At 41.6% G+C, this 21,287-nt stretch overlaps 1 protein-coding gene and 1 pseudogene across 2 annotated transcripts in view; one reads left to right on the top strand and one right to left on the bottom strand.

Annotated features, from left to right (window-relative positions):
- Positions 1–21,287, bottom strand: part of PI4KA (phosphatidylinositol 4-kinase alpha) — a 118,474-nt gene that overhangs the window by 80,456 nt on the left and 16,731 nt on the right. For both annotated transcript variants that reach the window (XM_078060681.1, XM_078060682.1), the window contains exons 2-10: positions 18,949–19,065; positions 15,126–15,219; positions 12,572–12,660; positions 9,825–9,897; positions 8,962–9,221; positions 8,344–8,410; positions 4,671–4,819; positions 1,899–1,964; positions 1,240–1,336 (exon numbers count right to left, since the gene is read on the bottom strand). In XM_078060681.1, the coding sequence (XP_077916807.1) occupies positions 1,240–1,336; positions 1,899–1,964; positions 4,671–4,819; positions 8,344–8,410; positions 8,962–9,221; positions 9,825–9,897; positions 12,572–12,660; positions 15,126–15,219; positions 18,949–19,065 (1,012 nt within the window). The remainder of the gene's footprint in view (positions 1–1,239; positions 1,337–1,898; positions 1,965–4,670; positions 4,820–8,343; positions 8,411–8,961; positions 9,222–9,824; positions 9,898–12,571; positions 12,661–15,125; positions 15,220–18,948; positions 19,066–21,287) is intronic.
- Positions 6,246–6,704, top strand: LOC118543369 (prefoldin subunit 4 pseudogene; annotated as a pseudogene).

Raw genomic sequence — 21,287 nt, 5'->3', positions numbered from 1 at the left:
TGTCTGAAACACAGAAACTGGGATGTATCACTGGTGGAACTGGTCCAACTAACAAGGAGAAATACTTTAGTGATTTTTTTTTTTTTTTAACAAAAAGGTTGTTGGCTATCAGCTAAGGGGAAAAACTGGTTGTAGCCTGAAGAAGAGAATCCCTGGCTACAGGGCTACATCTTTGGGGCGCCCAGAGTTCACAGCTTCTTCCAATTCTCATCTTTGGGGCCTGGAAAAATCAGGAGAATCCCCATGATGGGCACAAGACAGAAGAGCCAAGGAAGCCAGCAACATGAGGCTCAGGTGGGGAGAAAAGCCTCAGGGCATCTGAAGGTCAGGTTGGGCAGGGCAGTCCCTTCCACCCTTCTTTGTGAACCTAACACTTGTTGGGTCCCCAGCCAGACACAGATTCCCAGGAGTTCTTGGAACCAAATTAGGAAAACAGCTAACTAGATTATAGTACATCTGCTTGATAGAATACTACATGGCCATCAAAACTTATGTTGATAGAGAACATTCTGTAACATAAGAGAACGCAGGAAACATGTTTTAAAAATGCACAAAAGGGAATGGAGCGCCTGGGTGGCTCAGCTGGTTAAGCGACTGCCTTTGGCTCAGGTCATGATCCTGGGGTCTTAGGATCGAGTCCCACATCGGGTTCCCCCTGCTCTGTGGGGAGCCTGCTTCTCTCTCTCCCTCTGCTTGCCACTCCCCCTGCTTGTGCTCTCTGTCAAATAAATAAATTAATTTTAAAAATCTTTAAAAAATTAAAAAATTAAAAAAAAATAAAAATGCACAAAAGGGAAACTGGAAGGAAAGGCTAAATTTGTGTGTGTGCATGTGCTAAACTATTAAGATATTTTCTCTGAGTTATAAGATTATGAAGTCCTCATTTTCTTCTTTTTTAAACTTTTTGAAATGTCTCAAATAGACATGATAAATTGTATACATGATCGGGTGATCAGGACAAGACAACACGGTCATGTCAGAAAAGCCCCTGAGGAAATAAACCCACGAAAGGAGCCAGCATTGATGCTATTAGGGGTGCAGGATCATGGACAGATTTTTTTTTCTTATTTGCCTTTTTTCCCCAAATTTCGGTAATGGGACCATGTTACTTGTGTGTTTTTAAGGGGCCCCAGCAGAAAGGAAGCACAGACCTGCGGCAGTGGCCTGGAACCCGGTGTCACCGCAGTCACACCGGGTTCCAGGCCACTGCCGCAGGTCTACGGCGCAGACCGTCCGTACCTTTCATGTAGTACAGAGTGTCACGCAGCATCTTGAACATGGCCACGTAGAGAGGGTCGCTGAATGTGGTGTAGTAGAGATCAGCGCTAGGGTTGGCCTGTGAGGGAGCAGAGGCACGTGACCACACCACGGAAACTCTCCGGACCTCCCTTTGCCTTCTAGGCTGAGGCCCGGCTGAGTGAGTATTATATTCCTGACACAGCATTAGAGAGATGGAATGACCATTTGTCATGATTCACCACTTGAAACACTTGAATCACTCTCCTCCCTCTCCTAAGCCTCAGGCAGAGGAAAACCAAAGACTCAGGCTGTCCAGAGACGCCTGCTGGGTGCCGCACCTGCTCCCTCCAAACTGGTTTCTCCGTATGTTGTTCTAATGGGAAGAACCACCCCCCTCTTGCTGAAAACTCAGCAACTCTGGCTGTCTTACAGGAACTGGAGAAGGAGAAAGACAGCCAAACGGCCATCAGATCACTGAGGTGATGCATTTAAAAGAGGGAGCACAAGCAAGCTCTCAGGCGGCAGCTGTGTGGCCACTGTGGGGGCTAAGCTGGAAGCTCACTGACAACCCTGTCACTCCAGCTGCCACCCACAAACTCTTCCTGTTCTCCATGCACATGCTCACATCAGGCTGATCTCAGGACCCCGAAGGGACGTACCTCTATCACGCTGGCTACGACTGCATCCAAGGATTTGAGGACAGGCTCCTCGACAATCCTCTTCACCTATCAGAGAAACAAGACCTTGTGAGGTCCCTGACGAACACAGTGAGGGACAGGAATGCCAGCTCCCTCTAATAAAGAACAAATCATGTTGACAGGTGAAACCACATGACACACTCATGAGATGAAAAACGCAATGGAAATGATAGGCCAACAATATACTCATTATGTCTCCACATCAAACTATAACACACAAAATGTCCTTAATTCTGCCATCACTTGGAACTTGTCTTCTTGACCTTGATTGGAATAACATAAAAATGGGAAAGGAACCAACTCCCTCAAATTTGCTGACATGAGATTTCCATTTCCAGGATGTGAAAGTGTTCAGACTCCAGTTATCACTGAAAATTCACCCAAACCTCCTCCCAGACATCAGGGACACCTTCACAGCCAGTCTTTGGCCCTGATGACTCCGGACTCCTCCTCCTGCAGGCCTGGTACACTGGCTCTTTGGAAGCTGCCTAGGTACTCAGAATGCAACACACATTCTAAATTTCTAACAGAAGCACTTATTTCCACCCATTCTCTGTACCAGCATTTAGTACAGGAATGAACTGTTCTGGCAGCTGCAGAGCCTCCTGATAGAACTGCCCGCCACCCCAACTGTAGTACTTCAAGAAGCTGATTTTCAAAACACATAGACAATGATAAACAACATGCCAGGAGAAGAAATGAAAAATTGCCTAGAAGAAAAGCTAACCTCAAGAAGTTAAAATATCCCGGAAAAAAGAACTGCCTCTATAAAAGAGTGTGAAACATGCAGCCTTCAGTTGGGATTTCTGACATGATACTAGGAAGAGTCACCTGACCATCTGAGAAGGCCACCCAGGCCAGCGTTCTGTCTGGGACACTAACAGGGAGGAGCAGTTTAGGGAGAGTTTTCCTTCTTGAGGGCAACTTCAAAAACATCGTAAGGCTATTTAGTAATTCATTATGGCTCTATCCTCATTAATTATTGCCAATGCTTTAATGTCTTTTTTTTTTTTTTTTTTAAGTCAGCTCCCCTCCCAGCATGGAGCCCAACTCGGGGCTTGAACTCACGACTCTGAGATCAAGACCTGAGCTGAGATCAAGAGTTGGATGCTCAACGAACTGAACCACCCAGGTGCCCCTGCTTTAATGTCTTCATATATCTTCGGCCTAAAGCCATCTCCTGGAGGGATTTCCTTTCACACTCCACACTGAGGGAGACCCTCTCATTCTTTCCAAAGGAGAAAGTCTCATCTTTAGAGTCTGTCCCTGACAACGTCTTTATCCTTATCTACCCACTTGACTCTGTCTCAAAGCAACTCAGCTCAATCATAACAACTTCAGAGCCCTTGGATCAGAGACCCATCTATTTCAGGATTGGGACAATGGCACCAATGTCTTCTCTGATGTTACCTCAGAGGTCATCCCAAGGTATCCAAATATGAAAAATAAAGGTTTCGTATTGATTTAAAAATATCAGCCCATGGGAAGGAGTCAGGTGCAATAGGAACTAGGCATTGGGTCAGATTCCCTGGGACTGAGCCCCAGCCCTGCCCTTCGCCGATGGATGCTTGATGTATTTGGCACTGATTGCCTTACCTCTAAAATGGGGATGAATGCCTGCCTCTCCCACATGAGTGCTGCAAGGAGTCAATGAAAACATTGCAAAAATGACTCCATGAATGTTACTCTTCCCTTCTTCCATCAAAAATTTATGACTTCTGGGACACCTGGGTGGTTCAGTCATTAAGCGTCTGCCTTCGGCTCAGGTCATGATCCCAGGGTCCTGGGACTGAGCCTTGCATCGGGTTCCCTGCTCTGCGGGAGGCCTGCTTCTCCCTCTCCCACTCCCCCTGCTTGTGTTCCCTCTCTCGCTGTGTCTGTCTCTGTCAAATGGATAAATAAAATCTTTAAAAAAAAAAAAAATTATGACTTCTAAGTTATATTCTGAAATACTGAAAAACTCCTAGTTTTTTGTTTGGGAAAAACAACAACAACAACAGGCTTGGGTGCCTGGGTGGCTCAGTTGGTTAAGCGTCCAACTCTTGATTTCGGCTCTGGTCATGACCTCAGGCTCGTGAGATTAAGCCCCGTGTTGGGCTCCACGCTCAGCAGAGCCTGCTTGAGATTCTCTCTCCTTCTCCCTCTGTCTGTCTACCTCTACCCCTCCCCAAACCACTCACTGCTCTCTAAGAAAACCAAAATGAAACAAAAAGAAAAAAAAAAAAGCCATGCTTGGTGCGCCTGGGTGGCTCAGTCATTAAGCGTCTGCATTCAGCTCAGGTCATGATCCCAGGGTCCTGGGATTGAGCCCCGCATCAGGCTCCCTGCTCTGCGGGAAGCCTGCTTCTCCCTCTACCAGTACCCCTGCTTGTGTTCCCTCTCTTGCTGTGTCTCTCTCTCTCTGTCAAATAAATAAATAAATAAAAATCTTAAAAAAAAAAAAAAGCCATGCTTGGGGCGCCTGGGTGGCTCAGTCGTTAAGCGTCTGCCTTCGGCTCAGGTCATGATCCCAGGGTCCTGGGATCGAGCCCCGCATCAGGCTCCCTGCTCTGCGGGAAGCCTGCTTCTCCCTCTACCAGTACCCCTGCTTGTGTTCCCTCTCTTGCTGTGTATCTCTCTGTCAAATAAATAAATAAAATCTTTAAAAAAAAAAAAAAAAGCCATGCTTACACCACTAGCAATTTTACTGATTGAAGTACACGAGATCTGTTTAACCACCAATGCTTTCCTTACCAAGTTTAAGAGTTCTCGAAGCATTTCTAGTGGAATATTGAACTCCTTATAGGTGATGCCATTAAAAAGAGGAGAAACTGAGAAGCTGGAACTGATGGTGGAGAAGTAGAAATCAGGTTCCAGGGCACTCCCATCAGGTAAGTAAGAGACTGGCAGGGAAGAAAACCAGAAAGTCAGTCACGTTCACACATGACCAGGATACTTCCTCAAGCTGATTCCCTCAATAATCAACAAAGGCATATACTTTGCTTTTGTTTACACTCCAATTCTTTGTTTTTTAATGAACAAGTAAAGGCTGAATTTCAAATCCTTTGAGAATGATGCCTCTCATGGGAGTGTTTCACATCAAAGCTCAGATACAATCATGTCCTAGCATTTTCAACACAGACAGTATAACTTAATGTAGGAAGAAAAAAAAAGTAATACTTTTTTTTTTTTTTAAGTATTACAACTTTTTAAAGGTTGACAGATGTAAATTTCAGGTCCACAGGACCCCAAGATATTTTACCACCAAAATTAGAACAAAAATGCACATTATTAGATGTTTCAAAATCAGAACAAAAATAAAGGCAATCGTCCAACACTTACAAATAAACATGAACCCCAAATGCCTATAATTGTTTGAAAATCCATTATTAGAAATCTATAATAGGAGACTATGAGTAGAAAATAAACAAGCTTGTAATATTTTCATATTAAATAGTGATAGACAATTATCAACCCATTAAAAAACAAATAATAAATTTTATTACTTTCTGAAGCCCTGCAGCACAGAAAACGCAGAGTTGAGTTGATCCTGATTGTGTCAAAGCTGGTGTGTACTTCTCTGATGCTTGTGATGCTATGCTGACCTGACTAAAGGCGAATGGGTCCCAGGGGAGCAAACAGGCAACTTACAACAGAGGATGGGCAATAATATGGACAGCAGTTGAGATGCTGGAGGCCAACATCATAAATGACCAGTGAAGGAGGGAATGAATGAGGAAAGAGTGAGAACAAAGCTGGTTTAAAGCAAGTAGGCAGGGAAGAAGGTAAGGAGTGTGTGTCAAACGTGTATAAATAGGTGTATTTACACACACATATATTTATTCATATTTATTTATTCATATTCATTCACAAGTGCTGGATACACACACACACACACACGCATAAAGGAGTATTATTCAGCCTTGAGAAAGATTTTGCTGTTTGCAACAACATGGATGAACCTAAGGACATTACTCGAAGTGAAATAAGCCAGACATGGACAGAAAATAAACTGCATGATCTCACTTATATGTAGACACTTAAAAAAGTCGAATACATGGGAGCAGAGAGCTGAGCAATCATTACCAGGGGGCAGGGAGATGGGGGAAATGGGGAGATGCTGGTCAAGGTACAAAGTTGCAGTTAAGTAGTATGAATAAGTCTAGAGAGCTAATGTATAGAATGATGACAATATTTAACATGGCATCAAATACTGGAAAGTTGCTAAGAGAGTAGATTTCAGGTGCTATCACTGCATTAAAAAAAAAAAAGAAAGAAAGAAAGAAATGGTAACCATGAGGAGAAGGATGTGATTGGTCCAGTCCCAAGATGGCGGCCACCATGAAGAAGGCGACTGCAGAAGATGTCAACGTTACTTTTGAAGATCACCAAAGATAAACAAATTTGCACGGAATACAAGTAGAATTACAGAGCTGAAGGAGGAAATAGAAGTAAAAAAGAAACAACTCCAGAATTTAGAAGATGCTTGTGAGGACATCATGTTTGCAGATGATGATTGCTTAATGATACCTTATCAAATTGGTGATGTTTTCATTAGCCATTCTCAAGAAGAAACACAGGAAATGTTAGAAGAGGCAAAGAAAAATTTGCAAGAAGAATCGACGCCTTAGAAGCCAGAGTGGAATCAATTCAGCGAGTGTTAGCGGATCTGAAAGTTCAGTTATATGCAAAATTCGGGAGCAACATAAACCTCGAAGCTGATGACAGTTAAACATTTTATAATACTTTTTTTTTAATTTGTTTAATAAACTTGAATATTGTTTAAAATGATAATTTCCCTTCTTCAAATGATATGGAAAGCAAGTTTCTTTTTTTAAAATTTTCATTTATTTAATGAAACTTGCCTATTTTCACGTCTTGCTTATTTATTTTATATTTTTAAAAGAAGACAGTATTCATCTATGTATTTTGCATAACGATTCTATCAAGTGTAGGGGCTTTATGTCATGTTATTAAAATCGGTTAAGCAACCTTTTACGTTTCTATATTAAAAAAAAAAAGAAGGATGTGATTGGAGTCATTATTTCAGCATGTTCATGTATATCAAATCATCGTGTTATATACCTAAAGTATATACAAGTTTCTTTTTAAAATAATAATAGAAAAGAAGATAAGAAGTTTGTGATTAGAGGGCACCTCCCAGATAGATGCCATGAAATGCGGACTAAGCCCTGCGTGGCAGAGCCAGTGTGTGGTGGGCAGAGATGGAGGCAGAAGACAGGAACTGCAGAGTCAAGGATCTAAGATTTGGGATTCATGCAGGGAGGGAGTCACTGAAAGTTTTTAAGGTGGAAATGATTTATGCTTTTAAGAAATAACTCTTTAAAAACATTCTTACAGCTCTGTAGAAAAGGGCCTGGAAAGAGAAGAGAGACCAACTGTAAGAAAAATCAGACTTGGGGTGCCCGGCTGGCTCAGTCAGTAGAGCATGCAGCTCTTGATCCTGGGGTTGTGAGTTCGAGCTCCTTGTTGGGTGTAGAGATTACTTAAAAATAAAATCTTGAGGGGCGCCTGGGTGGCTCAGTCGTTAAGCGTCTGCCTTCGGCTCAGGTCATGATCCCAGGGTCCTGGGATCGAGCCCCGCATCGGGCTCCCTGCTCTGCGGGGCGCCTGCTTCTCCCTCTCCCACTCTCCCTGCTTATGTTTCCTCTCTCGCTGTGTCTCTCTCTGTCAAATAAATAAATAAAATCTTAAAAAAAAATAAAAAATAAAAAATAAAATAAAATAAAATAAAATCTTGAAAACAACTGTCTCTGTCAAATAAATAAATAAAAATCTTAAAAAAAAAAGTACTACTCGTATCATTATTATTTTAAAAAAATATTATTTACATACTTAATGACTTTATTTTTTTTTTTAAAGATTTTATTTATTCATTTGAGACACAGAGATACAGAGAGAGAGAGAGAGAGAGAGCATGAGCAGTGGGAGAGGCAGAGGGAGAGGAAGAAGCAGACTCCCCGCTGAGTCAGGAGCCTGATGTGGGACTCGATCCCAGGACCCCGGGATCATGACCTGAGCCGAAGGCAGACGCTTAACCATCTGAGCCACCCAGGCGCCCCTGACTTTATTTTTTTTTTAAGATTTATTTTTTGACAGAGAGAGAGAGACAGCGAGAGAGGGAACACAAGCAGGGGGAGTGGGAGAGGGAGAAGCAGGCTTCCCACGGAGCACGAAGGGGGGTCTGTATATTATTTTCTGCACTTTTCTCCACATTTGAAATATTTTAAAATTAAATTTTAAGAAGTTTAAACAAAAATAGAAAGTAAATGCTTTCTAAAAGCTTGACTCTTTAAATGCATGACAGCAGAGTGTTATTATTAGCATCTTTTATGTCAAGACAAGTCACAGTGAACCTGCTCTTCAAGTACCAGGTCAATATTCCTGTCAGAAAAGTGAAGCCCACCTTCAAAGTAGTGAAAGGCAGATCCTCCAGGGGAGCTGGGAGGGGGCATCCCACGTTCAGGGCTGACCTGAAACACAAAGCCGCCTTACAGATTAGAAAAGGCCAGTCAAACCGCTGTCAGTTTCTCCTGAGACAAGATTCTCTCTGCCAGCCCAACATTTGTATCTCCAGTCCTGGTTCACGCCTCACCTCCTCCCTGAAGCCCACCTTACCTAAGTGTTCTCTACTGTATACCATGTCCCTAAATTCTTCGTGTTTAGCCATATATTTTATACTTCATTACTGAGATGAATTATTCTTAGCATTTAGTGTCTTTAGCTTGTCTCCATGAGTCAATTATATACTTCTTAATTATATACTTCTTAAGGGCACCAACTGTCTCCCACTCAGAATAGAGCTTGGCACCGAACTGCTAGGAAATATATACTTCATGACTAGGAGATGAAATCACTTATAAATCTTAAAAGGCCAAAGCAAGCCCTTGTATTACACAGAATTCCAGTGAGAACCTTTTCTGTTTTGTGAAGTTCCTTGACCAGCACGCCAGTGGGATTTTCTTCAAGTGAGCACTTAATAAGACCTGACCTCTCTGCCTGCCTCCCAGGCGTGCAGCCCCACCTGAGAGATGCTGGACACGCTGCTGGTCTTCCTCTTCAGGGTGCCCTCCTGACACACCGTGAGCAGATTACTGGGGAGGATGGAGCGGAAGTCATTGAAGGATCGCCTCCGCACACCTTCAAGCTCCTCAGGGACTCGGAGGGAATGAGGAGGGACTTTGGGGAACAGTTTTGAAAGGAGAGACTCTTCTGTGTTGCTGTAACGCCCAAACGCTCGTGAGATTCCTATCAGGCATGGGATCGCGTATTTGCAAAGGTATTCTAGAAGACAAAGTGAAAATGTTCCGATATCAGAAAGTTGCCTGGGAGAGAGTTGTGCTGCACCAGCTTGTAACGTTGGCTGACATCTCACAACCCATCCCCTAGCAAATGTGACGGGTCAGAACAAGTCACATCAACAGGTCAGTGGCTGACCTGCACAACTTCAGACTACATCTCTGTCACACACAGCTGCTCTTTTTGGCAGGTCTCAATCTATGCATGGTACACCCAAATCAGTAACACAGGTAAGCCCTGTTATCAGGCACCTTTACTATACTTAAACAATATATTTCGTCCCCCGGGATTATGTTGGTAGCCTTATGCTAGAGGCAGTTGGGCATGTTATAAAGGAAGAAATTGAGGCCCAAGAAGGGTGAAGTGACTTGTCTAAGGTCACCTGGTATTCAGGTAGCAGAGCTGTACTCATGACCCCCATGTGTCCTCTTAGCTAACACTCAATGAAGGCAAACTAATTCAGGAAGGTTTCATCCATCAGGTACACAAATAGTAAAGCACAGAAAAGAAGACCAGGAAAAGCAAAGGAAAAAAGTAATCACAAAGCCATTATGAAAAAAAAAAAAAGCCTCAGATCTAGAATCATACCTTTTTCTTGAATCTCCAAGGCCTGGCACATTCCCAAAAGGACATGCAAAACCTGCAAAAGTGCCTCTAAAATCTGTAATAGCCACGGAAACAGAAAAGACAAATTTATAAACAAAATCAGGTAAGTACCACAAAATTCATTCAGAATTAGAAGGAGCAAAAAAAAAAAAAAAAAAAAAGAAGGAGCTTTACACATTAAAGTGTCCATACCCATATCTGATACATAAATCCCCGAATGACAGCTCTGCCGAGTGGCCAATCAGCTGACCTTCCAGGAACAGAAACTGGCCCCCCTGTGTTGGTCCAGAGTGCCTCCTAACTCTGGGCCGATATTGTCCTCTGGGGCTTGTGCCCCTGGCCCTTGGAGCCACTCCTTTTCCCATATTCCAGAAACAGGTATAGGTCCCCAAATCTCTTTTCATGGCAAATATCCCTAGCTCTTTTAATCCATTCCTTAGGATTATATATCCTTTATGATGCTGAGTGCCTGCTTCTGATTTCACAGTAATCCCATGTGTCAGAAACAGTCTCGAATTGTGGGGCTCAGGAAAATACATTAATATTCCAGGGATGTTAGGACTCACCCTGAGTAATCACCACACTCAAAACAGTCTAGACTTCCATGTACATGATGTTAGCTTTTCAGCAGCCACTTCACTCTGCTGGCTCAGTAAGCTTACTGATACATAAAATACTTGAATCTTTTTTACACCTCTACTGATGCTATTGGTATTTTTTGCCTGTCATTGATGCCACCAAAGCTTGGGGGATTAGCTTTAGTTCATCATACTGGTCTCTGATTCCCAGTATTGTGTCATCTACAGAATGAAACCTACTTGCTTTCTGAATCTTCGTTTATGGCCCTGGCTCATTTTGCTTCAATGGTAGGGGGTAGAGGGGTAGGCTAGGGGAAGCTTCTGCTGGGCTGGCATCCTCTGCGGCAGTCCTTTGGAAAGCTCCACAAACCTTCCAGATTGTTTTGGCCTTCAGCCCATATTCTAGATCTAGGATGTCAGGAGGGTGCTTCTCTAATGCCTTGATGAAGATCAACTAGACTCCATCTACCTTATTTCCCTCTACTACCAGTCTTGGAGGAAACCCCAGGCAAAGAAGAGAATAAAATTGGTCTTATATAATGTGTTCCTAATACAGGTAAATTTCTGACATTTTGCTAATGTTAAATGATGCTGAATAACATATGAAGACTTGAAAAGCAAGACTTTCTCCATTTGGTGTATTAAAGTTATACCGTCATCTTTAGTATTGACATTTTGATAAATGTTATTTATAAAAAAGCCCTTAACTTATAGCCTGCTAACTTCTGAAATAATGATATACAATCCTAATATATTTAGTTATCTCTTTGGCCAACCTACAAATAAAGAACCTAAACTAAGAAAGAAGGATGGAGAAGAATGTTAATGGCAGAAATACAACAGAATTTACAGTTTGATTAAGGAAAGAGATTTTAAAAATTAAAAAACAGATACAAGACCTCAAAAAGCATAGCTAGCCGGAAACGTTTAACATATTGACAAGCAACTGGCACTCCTTGGCAGGACCTGAGGATAGCAGTATATACAAACTGATTTTCAAAATAAAAAATCTCATTAAGAAAAAGTTTAGGTTGGGTGCCTGGGTGGCTCAGTTGGTTGAGCAACTGCCTTCGGCTCAGGTCATGATCCTGGAGTCCCTGGATCGAGTCCCGCATCGGGCTCCCTGCTCGGTAGGGAGTCTGCTTCTCCCTCTGACCCTCCTCCCTCTCATGCTCTCTGTCTCTCATTCTCTCTCTCTCAAATAAATAAATAAAATCTTTAAAAAAAAAAAAAAAAAAAAAAAAAAAAGAAAAAGTTTAGGTTATGATTGTATTCTTTGTTTAAAAAGGAGAAGAGTATGAAAGGCATTTAAGTAACATTTCAACAAAATAAACTAAAATGAAAAAAATCTGGGCACTTAAAATCTGGGTATAATTTCAACTATCTAGATAATTCCCTTCTATGAATGAATCCCCAACAGAGAGTCAGGAAAGTGAGCTGCATCTGCCTTTTGCTGCTGACCTCACAGGGCTATGGGGAAAGCTGGACGAGACAAGAGTCAAGAGGTCACTGGGTTAGGGGCGCCTGGGTGGCTCAGTTTGTTGGGCGGCTGCCTTGGCTCAGGTCATGATCCTGGACTCCCGGGATCGAGTCCCGCATCAGGCTCCCTGCTCGGTGGGGAGTCTGCTTCTCCCTCTGACCCTACCCCCTCTTGTGCTCTCTCTTTCACTCTCTCTCTCTCTCTCAAATAAAATAAAATTTAAAAAAAAAAAAAAAAAAAAAGAGGTCACTGGGTAACCTGGAAAGTATTGTAAGCAAGTATTCAACATTTCTTAGGTGTGTTAGTACAAAATAAATCAACCAAAACAACCCAATCACTTCAAAGTTTTTTTTTTTACTCTTTTCATTACTTTGGGACTCTTTTTGACTATATAGAAATGCACTCCAGGAGCGCCTGGGTGGCTCAGTCGGTTAAAAGTCTACCTTCGGCTCAGGTCATGATCTCGGGGTACTGGGATTGAGCTCCCTTGCTCGGCGGGGAGTCTGCTGCTTCCTCTCCCTCTGCCCCTCCCCCTGCTCGTGCTTTCTCTCTCTCTCTCTCAAATAAAATCTAGAAAGAAAGAAAAGAAAGAAAAGAAAGAAAAGAAAGAAAGAAAGAAAGAAAGAAAGAAAGAAAGAAAAATAAAGGCACCCAATTCACCACACACTTACCTCATCCCTAAGTGAGGGGTCCCTATAAGCCACATCAGACAGCAAAGTGACCAAGCAGAAGCTGAAGCTCTCTGCAACCGGGAGGGTGGCTGGAAGGCACACAGACACGAGTCAGATCATTACCACTGAGACACTGGACCATACCTACGGGCCATCCAATTCGGTAAGTTCCCTCTCTCACAGGGCCTGCCAAGAGACCAGTTTACAGGGATGGCTGCCCTCACTGAGGTGAACCTCAAAAGAACAGATATGGGCCCAACATGGTTGCTGAGAAATACCCCTAACTTTTCTTTTAATAGAATGTTTTGGTTCAATAAACTTAAATGTTTCTGCCAATTTATAGTTTGAGATTATACAGTTTCTCAACATGACAGACTCCATTTTTTATTCCTGACCTAAATTTCTACCCAGGGTGAGAAACCAATCTTGATAGAGTATAAGAGATGGTATATGGAGGCTAACCATCAAATATCAATTACCACTACTTTAAACTGAATTAAATGTTTATATTTCTTTTCTGCTTTATTTTGACAAGTGGAGAAAATCCTAACTAAGAGCTTCCAAAGATTTGCTCTATTCCTAATAGGTTTTTAAGCCCTTCCACTACCGACCTCTTCATAGGGAGGTTCTCAGGAGCATGGCCTCAAGGTTGGGAAGGGATCACTGGACCTAAAAGACCAAAAGCTAACCAGTGCTTCTATGGTGTGCACCTTAAAAATGTCAGAATCATTTCTGTGTAGATCTAATCCCTATTAAATATTTAATCAATTTTGAATATTGATTATTTAACCAAGATCTATTCATAGCACATGGCAGAAGATTGTTACGTGTTCACTTCTGTACCTATAATTTTAAGATGCAGCTCTAGGTCCTTCTTAAACTTGAGTGTGATCAGAATCACCTGAAGGCTTATTAAAATGCAGACTGCCAGCTTCCCTAGCCCCAGAGTTCTAATTTCTCAGTAACTCTGATGTGGGGACTGAGAATCCGCATTTCTGACAAGTTCCCAGGTGATGCTGATGTTGCTGGTCCCAGATGGCACTTTGAGAAGTACTCCTCTAGAGTTTAAAAGCATAAATCATACTGCCTGAATAAAAATAAAAGAGTGAAATGTTACCTAATAGTTGGACATTTATATATCTCTAACAATGTTTCAAATAGTGCTAAAACTTTCATCCTAGTGGGAGTCCGTGTACAGAGAAGTAATACTTGTTTTGAAAGAAAAGAAAATAGAATCAACTTCTACTGCTATTCTACTTCTCCCCAAATTAGATAACAGTAGTGGACAGAGATGTTTGACGTTTTTTAGCAATGCTTTCTATTTAATCTGTAGTCCTTCAGGGTGGGAGGATGGGCAAAATAGGGAAAGGGGACAAACTTCCAGGTCTAAAACAAAGAAGACATAGGGATACAATGTATAACATACGGAATATTATCAATAACAGGTAATGACTTGGTGTGGTGACAGACTGACAGAAGCTAGATTTATCATTGGGATCACTCTGTAATGTATATAAACTTTGAATCGCTATGTTGTATGTCTGGAACTAATATAATATTGTATGTCAACTACATTTCAATATAAAAAATTGTAGTCCTTTATTTTTTTTATTTATTTATTTATTTATTTTTAAATTGTAGTCCTTTAAATTCCAGGGTATGTGCATAATTTGGAGTCTGTCAGTTTCAGGCACAATAGGTTACCAGAAATGAGGAAACCCAAAGGAGAGGAAGAGGCACAAGCAGATGTTCATGAAAACAGCAAAACCCATCTTTAGTAGGCTGAGCCCACCCAACAAACTAGGGCCATGCCACCAATGAAAAGGACAAGGGCCTTCTCTGTAGACACCAACCCCCTGCTATGTCTGAAAGTGGACCTCAGGCCTTACATAGGGAGATTATAAGAAAACTTCGGTCTCCAGGGTCATGATCTCTAGAATGCTGGAGGTGTCCCAAACTCATATGGGAGTCTTGGGAAATCAATATATAAGAACATCAGTGTTACAAGTGCTTAGCACAATGCCTGGCACATAGTGGACTTATATACTATTTTTAAAGGTATGAAATTTAACTAAAACTCAGCAACAGCAACAAAATGATCAACTGTTTACAGTGAATATGGTGTTCAAGTCCTAGACATCCATCTCACCCTTCCTTTCTGAGTAGTAGCGATGCAATCTGGAGAACTGGATGCACTCCAGGAGTGAGCCTATTCATCTAGGGGTAACAGAGACTGGTTGAGGGATGGGCAGGGGACCCAATTCTGGCAAGGAGACATGAGAAAAGGTTCATGAAGGTCTCCAAGTTCCTGTTCACTCCCAGAGTGCAATGCAAAGCCGGTTTTCTCAGCCTTGCCCTCGCCCCCATGGGCTCTGGACAACAATGAGTAAGCATAGCCCATGCTGCTGCAGACAGGCAGGTGTCTCACAGCCAAGAGTGGAACCAGCTAGAAACATTGTACCTGATGCATTATTATGATTAAACACCTGATCCATACAGACTGTGAGCATACATGCTCTTCCCTGAGTTCAGGGAAAAATTTATACAAAATTACCTCTGCCTTTCCGAGCTGTGCTTTCTTCTACCCAATACACTTTCGGAAGACCTTTAAGCAGTCGAAGAAGGTAAGGAACCACAGAATCCTTGTGCTTAAAAAAAAAAAAAATTATATTTAATACAAGTGCGGCTGGTAGTAAAGCATACGCATCCTAATCATCTCAAAGATGGATGTTTGCGTGGATGGGCATCCTTCCTGTTTCCATATGGCAGCAGCAGGTGGCATCAGGAAGTTATCACATCACCTGCACCAGGGGTGCCTAAGGAAGGGCTAAAATCTGCCCTTCTGCTGCTGAATGTCCAGCCCGGCTCTGGCCCTCGCTGGGGGCTAGGCCCCCATGAGGGCCTCTCCACAAGAAGGTATGTGTGCGCACACACTCTCAAAACTGCCTTCAACAAGAGTGTTCAGAGAGCCCGCAAGCCCTTCAGTGGGCCCCAGGATCAGATCCTCTAGACTGAGGGACGGTCACAGCCATAAGCTTCTAAACTTGGTGATGCTTCTGTTATTCATGGCCTTTGTCCTCTTTTTTTCTTTCTTTCTTTTTTTTTTTTTAATTTTCTGTTTCATGTTTCCTTTTGCTTTTCCCAAAATGAGCATTAGACTTTATAGCCATCATTAGCCAATACAAAAACTACTTTCTTCTAGTTTCCAAACTAGCCAGTCAACATGTCACTTCATAACCTTCCATGACTGACTCTTTTGGTTGTTTCCCTATTTATAACTGTTCCAGTTAAGGATTAGGTTAAGTGTACTCCTGAGAAGGGGGATACTATTTGATGTTCTGAAATACTGAAAACAAAACAAAACATGTGGTAATACTGAAAATATGGCTCCAAATTCTGTGACACTCCTTCCACGGAAAGGTAGAGTCAAATTTACCTCCCCTGGAAAATGGGCTGCCTTAGTAACTTGCTTCTGGTGTTTTTAGAAAGTACAGTTGATTCTTGAACAACATGGGTTTGAAGTGCACAGGTCCACTTATATATGGATTTTTTTCAGTACTGTAAATGTATTTTCTCTTCCTTACAGTCTTCTTAATAACATTTTCTCTAGCTTACTTTATTGTTTTTGGTAAGGCTTCTGGTCAGCAGTAGGCTATTAGTAGTTATGTTTTGGGGGAGTCAAAAGTTACATGTGGATTTTCAACTGCACAGGGGGTCAGTGCCCCTAACCCCCGTGTTGTTCAAGGGTCAACTGTAGTTTAAGAGACCAACTTCCCAGGCTAAAGAAGACAGTAACAGCATCTATCTGGCTTTTTCTCAGGACACATGCCCTCGGGACCCAGACATTACATTGTGACAAAGTGACATAGCCCAGGCCACATGGAGAGGCCATGTACATAGGGGTGCCCTGGCTGAGCACCCCAGCTTAGGTCCCAGCCAATAGCCAGGATCAACCCACACCCTTGTGCATGAACAAGCCTTCAGGTGATTCTAGCCCCTAGCCTTCAAGCCACTCCAGGTGACACTGAATGGAGCAGAGACAGTGACTCTTCTGTGCTCCAGCTAAATTGGAGATTCATGAGAAAAGAGAAAAAACAAAAACCAACCTATTGTATTAAGCCACCAAATTTTGGGGTAGTTTGTTCCACCACAATACATAACCACAACAAATAGAGAACTTTCTTTAGCAAAAACAAAACAACTTTTTCTTTAAATCAGATGAAGGAGATGGCTACATCTGTCCAGGATCCCATTGTACTAAGAGGCACAAAACTCCAAAGGATGTGTAAGGCATGGCTCCCTGCAGAGGAAGTGACCCCAGGTGTTCTATCCTGTAGAACCTGGGATGGCTTTTGTAGCAGGTAGGAGTAAACTACTTCTGCTACTCTGGCCACAGCTGCTGCCAGGGCAGCCCACTGACTGGACTTGGAGGCCAGTACCACAGCCCATCCTGGTTGGAGACAGAGAACAGCAACACCAGGTGAACCAAGAGAAAGCTGGTGCCTAGGGCTCAGGGGGCTGGTAAGGCCTGCGGGGTCCCTCTCCTTGTGTGGTGAGGTCAATGGGCTTCCTAGAAGCGCTGGCAGACTGCATGGCTCAAGGAGCTGTGACCTCAGGTCCCGCCAAGCTTTACCAGGAACCCAAATTACACCAGCGTAATTTGTATTTGTCTCTTCCTTGCCACTCTAAAAAGCCTACCACAAATATTAGGGACTTACAGGTAAATCTATTAATTTTGCCAAAGATATTTTCGGATTAATACATATTTGGATAGCAGTTTCTCATACAGATTATTTTTAAAATTCTTTTCCTCCCTGTATATTTAAATTTAAATAAGACTTTGCAAAAAGGAGATACGATTTTTTTTCTTTTCACATTTATAAAAAAATAGGAAGAATAATTAAAATGCAGTTTATATGCATCTAATTTTGGTTTTTCATGTGGCCTTGGTCAAACAACCTATTTAATTTTCAAACTACTGCTCTAAAATGCTTAATTTTTTTTCAAATGAATGAATACCCTGTCAAAAATATTAATCCTACTGAAGTAGAATTTCCAGGACAGGGGCACCTGGGTGGCTCAGATGGTTAAGCAACTGCCTTCAGCTCGGGTCCCAGGATCGAGTCCCACATCGGGCTCCCTGTTCGGCCGGGAGTCTGTTTCTCCCTCTAACCCTCCCCCCTCTCATGCTCTCTCTCTCTCATTCTCTCTCTCTCTCTCAAATAAATAAAATCTTAAAAGAAAAAAAAAAAAAAGAATTTCCAGGACATGTAAGCATTTTTAGATAAATAAAAATTCAAATATCTAATATCTTTATTTTCCTAACCATAGCATGATTAAACATGGAATTAAAAGTGATTCTTGATAATGATAAAAATAAACAAACAAATAATAGATTCTGTATTCAGTGATCAACCATTTGCTTCAATTAGCCTTGGAAGTACTAAAAAAAACAAGGCCACATCATTTTCTGTTGGAGCCACAACACTGATTTTCAAATCACCTCTAAAAGATACATTAATATGTACTCTAAAACTTATTTTATATCTATCACAGTTCTTTTTTTTTTTTTTTTTTAAGATTTTGTTTTATTTTTAGGGGCATCTGGGTGCTCAGTTGGTTAAGCAGCTGCCTTTCAGCTCAGGTCATGATCCCTGGGTCCTGGGATACAGCCCGAATCCAGGTCCCTGCTCAGTGGGGAGTCTGCTTCCTATTCCCCCCACTCTTCCCCCCCAACTCGTGCTTTCTCTCTCACTCACTCTCTCTCTCTCAAATAAAATAAAATATTTTTTAAAAAAGACTTTTTTATTTTTAAGTAATCTCTACACCCAACATGGGGCTTGAACTTACAACCCCAAGATCAAGAGTCCTACGCTCCATCGACTGCACCAGCCAGGCGCCCCTATATCTATCGCAGTTCTGAACAAGATTGTATTATGTCAGAGTTATCTCAAAGAACACCATCCTTTGGAAGGGAAAAAAAAAAATGGTTACTCAGTCTGACCAACGAACATTTGACCTTAGATTGAAAATCAAGTCTACTCTGGAGGGCACACAATTACTTCATTTAGCATTTTAATTAACTTTCTGGCCAAACAAAACACAGTAACAACAATCAAAAACCACTTTAACAACTTAATTATTCACACAGTTCGAAAAACAAAATTTCTTAATAAGAGGGTGTACGTTAATTAAACTAATTAAATTACTCCCGCCTGTTCTACCCACTCTGCCTCACTATCACTAACCACTTTTATTAGGTTCATATGCATTCTTCTAGTACTACTTTAGATAAATATAAGCAGGTACAAATTTAAATTCTAATTACACTCCCCCATTTACACTGCAAAAACACTTTTAATGTAGTAAAGACTTACCTGAAGATCAGATTCAATGAGAAAAATGCCCAATGCGATCACCGCATCTCTCCGTCTTTCATCCAATTGGAAGATCCCATGGAAGTCTACTGGGCACATACAAAGCAGCTTTTGGACCTAGAAAATGAGACCAAAAACAACAAAAAACCCCATAGATTAAAAAAAATATAAACCCACATTCAGAATATAGGACATAAACCAGTAGCATAAAATCCCAGTGAGTCTATATAACCAATAAGACATTTTTTTCCAATTCAAAAATCATAGAAAGATCATCTCTAGCTTCTGAAATGATTATACACATGCTCCCAAAACATATATGCGCTGAGGAACCAGGACCAAGAGTTAAAATGATGCATACACGGAGGAGGTAAAGCACAACAGCTAATGTCTGCAATTCTGAGTCAGAACCGTCATGGGTCTCTATTCCCAGTGGTGCCCAGAAGCAGTTTACCCAAACCCGCCTACCGTCACAATTTCCCATAGGGTTCTTTAAAAGATCAAATGTGTGTAAAGCGCTTAGGACTACGCATAATAGATACTAGATGCTCAACAAACATTATCTGTTGTTACTGGATATGCCATAATAGTGGCTAGCAGAAGCAAATGGGCAATAAGTCAGCAATTTACTGAATATATGGAAAAATTTGAATTTTTTCAAAACAAAATAATGGTAAATGTCTGACAGAAAGAACTAAAAATCTAGATTTATTATTAATAGGAAAATAGGTGATGCCAATCTTGAAAATCCCTGCCACAAGACCCTCTTAGCAGAGCATTCAGATACACAGGAGGCCCCAACCTTGCTGTTCTGTGAAGAGACCCAAGGAGAAGTTGCTCACTGACATTCATACGGTCTGGTGGGATTTTTTTTTTTTTTATAAGATTTTATTTATTTGAGGGGCGCCTGGGTGGCTCAGTCGTTAAGCGGCTGCCTTCAGCTCAGGTCATAATCCCAGGGTCCTGGGATCGAGCCCCGCATCGGGCTCCCTGCTCCCGGAAGCCTGCTTCTCCCTCTCCCACTCTCCCTGCTTGTGTTCCCTCTCTCGCTGTGTCTCTCTGTGTCAAATAAATAAATAAAATCTTAAAAAAAAAAAAAGATTTTATTTATTTGAGAGAGAGCAAGCATGAGCAGGAGGAAGGGGCAGAGGGAGAAGGAGAAGCAGACTCCCCACTGAGCAGGAAGCCTGACACAGGACTCGATTCCGGGATCATGACCTGAGCCTAAGGCAGATGCTTAACCAGTTGAGCCACCCAGGCACCCTGGTGGGATGTTTTAATGGCAAAGGACATTGAGTATAATGCTTGAGATTTGCCCTGAAAATATCAATTACCATTGCAATTTTAAAAAAGAAAACAGACTGGGGCACCTGGGTGGCTCAGTCATTAAGCGTCTGCCTTCAGCTCTGGTCATGGTCCCAGGGTCCTGGGATTGAGCCCCACATCGGGCTCCCTGCTCAGCAGGAAGCCTGCTTCTCCCTCTCCCACTCCCCCTGATTGTGTTCCCTCTCTCGCTATGTCTCTATCTGTCAAATAAATAAATAAAATCTTAAAAAAAAAAAAAAAGGAAAACCCGATTTTAAAAGGGCAAATACACAAGCCAGAAAGAGAAGTACCTTCTAACTTGAAGACAGGTAATATTCTTTGTATCAGTAATTTTCCTCTTAGGAATGATTGTAAAGAAATAATTAGAAATCTTAAGGCAAAGACTATGTAAAAGACTTTCATCACAGTGTTGTGTATATTAATTGAAAATCTGAAACAATCTAAATAACATTATGAAAATAAATGATTTCACCATTTGGTGAAACATTAGGTTAAACCATATGAAACTCTGATAGTCAACCAAATTTTTGACCTACCAAAACAATGCTTTCATAAAATCTGACCTAATAATACAGACATGAAAAATGGTATTTTTCTAAGACTAAGCAAAGACATGAACAATGTTCTAAATGTTCTGTAAATTCACGTGAGGAATGATCTGGATTATCATATACAGAAAAAGTACTGGAAGAAAATATATCAAAATGTTGACAGTTATGGAGAGGTAGAATGACCAGTGATTTTACATTTCTTTTCTTTTTTTTTTTTTAAGTGGGCTCCAAGCTTGAGCCCAATGTGGGGCTTGAACTCACGCCCTGAGATAAGACCTGAGCCGAGATCAAGAGTCAGACACTCAACCAACTGAGCCACCCAGGCGCCCCAAGGTTTTACATTTCTTTGTGCTTTTTTATATTTGCCAAAATATGTTCCAGAAGAAAATGTTACTTGCATAATCAGGAAAAAGATGTAGTAAGTTAAAAATATATACATATGGGGGAAAATCCATACTTTTA

The sequence above is a fragment of the Halichoerus grypus genome, chromosome 13, assembly GCF_964656455.1.
Source record: "Halichoerus grypus chromosome 13, mHalGry1.hap1.1, whole genome shotgun sequence".
Taxonomy (NCBI): Eukaryota; Metazoa; Chordata; class Mammalia; order Carnivora; family Phocidae; genus Halichoerus; species Halichoerus grypus.
Note: the sequence above shows the minus strand (reverse complement) of the source record. Positions and strands in the feature narration are given on the sequence as shown.